At 38.5% G+C, this 3,975-nt stretch overlaps 1 protein-coding gene across 2 annotated transcripts in view; it reads left to right on the top strand.

Annotated features, from left to right (window-relative positions):
* The first annotated feature begins 1,907 nt into the window (after positions 1–1,907).
* luzp2 (leucine zipper protein 2) overlaps positions 1,908–3,975 on the top strand; it is a 205,595-nt gene continuing 203,527 nt past the window's right edge. For both annotated transcript variants that reach the window (XM_014016991.1, XM_014016992.1), the window contains exon 1: positions 1,908–2,174. In XM_014016991.1, coding sequence (XP_013872445.1) covers positions 2,113–2,174 — 62 coding nt within the window. In that variant the 5' untranslated portion in view covers positions 1,908–2,112. The remainder of the gene's footprint in view (positions 2,175–3,975) is intronic.

Consider the following 3,975-nt stretch of genomic DNA (forward strand, 5'->3'; position numbering starts at 1 on the left):
AATAAAAACAAGACATTTAACACTGCAAATTTCATTTGATAAAAAAAATTACCAAACTGCAGATGCTGCATTAAAAAAAAACAAACCTTTGCTGCTTCCAGGAATTAAAAAASAAGAACAGCAGCCAGGAAGAAGTAATCAAATTCACTACATTAATTGATCATCAGTTAGTCTGGGGACCTCTATAAAAGCAGACATTTTGGCAGTGTGCCTGTCTGCAGCACGTGTGTGTGCTGTATGTCTTAACATAATTCCAAAGAGACAAGACATAAGTGATGATCTTGGAGAAGCAATTGTCTCTGTCCATCAATCTGGGGAGGGTTATAGTGGTATATTATAATCAGCAACAYTTGAATGAAATGCTCAGAGCAATTGTCATTCTTCTCAGCAGCGGACATACAAGCAGGTTCAGACCAAGGTTGGATGTGCAATGTAAAAAAATAAATAAATAACACCTCTATCTCAAGCAATGCAGGCATTAGTTACCATGGATGGTGCTAAAAATATGACTGTCTTGTCAGAATCCAGATTTTTTGTTTATGTTTGTTGGTTGTTTTAGTTCAGTTGTGTTCAGTTCATTTTCAAGGTGCCACCAAAATCTTTTTCCTTTGTYAATGCCTTCCATAGTCCACCACCCTTGCCCATCCACACCTGTCTTTCATCCTTCACCAGCTGCAGTCACTTCATCCTCAGCCTTTTTATTCAGYCAGTGTATATTCCTTCACCAGTCTGTCATTGTTGTGCTTTAACAAACTAGTTATAACTCTGTCAGTGCTGATAATGACCTGAATGATGTGGTAATAGTTGGAACAGTTTTTTAACATCAACATGCTGCATTGTTAGTATGCACATTTATTTTTAAACTTTACCATTTGTTATTTGGATTCAGCTGGATCAGTCTGATAGTAAATATATATTTTTGTTCACTACTCAAATTTCACTGAAAAATAAATAAATAAATAAATAAACAAACAACTTTACAGCAATCTTTTGAAGTGAAAGCAACATGGCTACCACAGCCAACAGAGAAAAAGAAGCTAAACAATTATTTCACAGTCACACGTTCAGACATTGTGCTGGTTGTCAGCTAACAATCAGAATTAACAGAAACTCTAAATAYGACTCATTGCGCCAGATCTTTGGATACAACTTAAGCAATAATTATGTCAATTATGTCTGTTTTATAATCAAACCACTGCATAGATTTTGAAGAAACGTTTAGAAAATATGTAGCCGATATGTACATTTACAACTGATTAACTTGTGAAATCCAAGATGACTCCTCCAGCTAAACCACATTAACCAACACAAACCTGACTAGAACTACAACCATTTTACAGATATTGAGACAAAATCATATGTAGCCATAATATAGCTGAGAGTCATGTGGGTGGTGACATTGACCAAGCTCACATTTTTAAAATGTTTGACCAAACTTGTTACGATGCTGTCGTTTCTCAACAGAAGATGAACTTTTAGTTTTAAAAATAAAATAAAATAAAAGATGGTGGAAGTTATGATTGTATTTTTATTGTATTTTATTTTTGTTCTAACAATCTCATACTGAATATTACCTGACTTGAGTTATGAYTGCACTGTCACTGAAATGTTTCCTCACAGTGGCTCAGATTGCTTACAGCTKTCATAGATTGTTTCACAGTAATTCCACCTATCAGAAAGCAGGAGGCAGAAGAAAATGAATGGGAAGGTGATTTTGTTGTAGGTACAACACGCACCAAACAAAGGCTTAAAAAAAGTACCTTTCACCAACAGCTGAAGCAGCATGGACGCTGACATCATATCACTCCCACATCTCCCTCTCTTGATTTTAGCCCCACCCGCTCTTTTCCATTACCAAGTCAGTCTGTGTCCCTGTGTTATTTAAAGCCAGAGATCCTCCCTCTCGCCAAGCCACTGTGTTGCATCTGTCTGCCTCGCTGCTTGTGTGTCTCCGTGCGCGAGCGAGCGCGCGCGTTCGTGTGTGTGTGTATGAAAGTGCGCTAAAAAAGCCAGGCAAGCCAGTGGGAGAGCTAGAGAGAAGGAGAGAGACACAGCAGAAAGACAAAAAAGCATCTGAGAGAAGGGAGCAAGAAACGGGAGTGTGAAACAGCTATGAAATTCATCCAAGCTGTTTGCTTACTGCTTCTCTTTCCAGCTTTGAGCATCAACACCAGGTAGGACAGAAAACATTAGGAGTTTTATCTCTGTTATTTATTTTTATTTTATTTAACCCCAATAGAGTCTGAAACAAAAGGTGGTTCAGGTCCAAAGCATGCCTTTTATTTTTGGCAAATCTTGGATTACTAACCTGGAGGTCTGTTCAGTCTTGCCGAAGACTGAAGCCTTATTTAGTCCTGGCAGAGGGTCTCTGTGTGCTAAGCATGCTGGATAAGACTTAAAAAAGGAGGCARGAAGGGCTTATCTATTCAACTGGGCTATTATCTTTCTCAGTTCGGGGCAAGGATGAGAGACAGTTGTCCTTTTGTGGTGGTAATTCACTGGATCTGCCTCCTCCAATCCCCGCTGAATATAGTGGCGATATTGCTTTTTAAATTTTTTTTTTTTTTTTTAGTGGGGACTTTAGCTGCCTGCTGGTCGGGGGTGGAAGTTGAAGTGACAGGAACTGGGAGAAAAGGACAAGGCTACTTGTGTTGCAGTGCATTAAAGAGAGCAGGTGCTTGTGTGTGCTTCTGCATACATACTTGTCTGCAACATCAGCTTTTAAAATGAGGTTGAAGGTGGAGTGACGGGAAAAAAAAAGAAATAAAAGAACAGGAGAAAAACATGTGAGGCGAGGAAAGTTAATGAGTCACTATCTCATTGATAAAATCATCCTCTTTCTTGGTCAGCACCTGACTGTCTTAATGAGACCTGTGAGACGCGATCTGATGCTTCGACGACACCGTYGACACAACGCACACAGGGAAGGCATGCATCTGAAAACTTACCTTTCCATGTAACCCCCTCATTTCCACTAACACTTCAATGCTGTTGTCATCTCTTTGTGGTGAGTTAGAGGAATGCAGTTGCTGAGCAATGCACACAGAATAATTGCTCTGAAGTCCTGCAGCTTCTGTTGAGAAATATTTTTTGTGAAATCATAAACACAAGACAACGCAACAAAATTCATTGCTGTGCTTCATCAGTGAAACGTTGAAGCCTACGTTTAAAATACTTGTCAATAGTATAATGATTCTTAAGCCATATCAACACAGCCTTTATTGATACGTTGGGTTCTAGCATTTAGGAAGGCAGCAAATGAGGCACCTCAAGATCTTTACCATGTCCACAATTTACACTATCACCAAACAAACACAACCACAACACACAGAAAGTCTTGCATTTCTGATTTGTCTTAAGTTTATTGGATGTTTTGTTTGCACCAGTGCTCGTGTGGCATTTAAAATAATTGAAATGCACTCTGCCTCGCAAGCCCTAAGCTTAAATAGTGTACTGTCATCATCATCATCATCATCATCATCATCATCATCATCATCATCATCATCATCCGTCGAGGTACTAATTGGAGAGGGAGGCATTACGCTGGTAATTTGACAGGTCAACACAGATTGTTTGTAACCTCTTGAGGGAGAATGTCATGAAAAGTAATTACCGGACCACACAGATATAATCAGTGTTTTATTAGATGGTTTGTTTCTTAACTCGGGATGAAAAATAGTCTGCTCAGAAGGTTGTGTTTTTTTTAAGCCAGAGTGTTTACAACAGTAAAAACAGTCACACTCAGAAGTTGTGATTGTTTAAAAACAATAAAAAACATGACTTCTTTAACAGATTTCTGTTGCCATAAATGTGGATTGTGTCATTGAGAATGATGATGAATAATCAGCAACATTGCAATGCTGTAAAAATGAAAATATGTTTGGGCAAACGTGCACGTCATAATTATTTTTCTCAGCTTTCATCCATGCAAAGACACTTGTTCTTGAGTTGTTTCTATTCTATCTACATTTGTTA

Source organism: Austrofundulus limnaeus, unplaced genomic scaffold (genome assembly GCF_001266775.1).
Source record: "Austrofundulus limnaeus strain Quisiro unplaced genomic scaffold, Austrofundulus_limnaeus-1.0 Scaffold159, whole genome shotgun sequence".
NCBI classification, from domain to species: domain Eukaryota; kingdom Metazoa; phylum Chordata; class Actinopteri; order Cyprinodontiformes; family Rivulidae; genus Austrofundulus; species Austrofundulus limnaeus.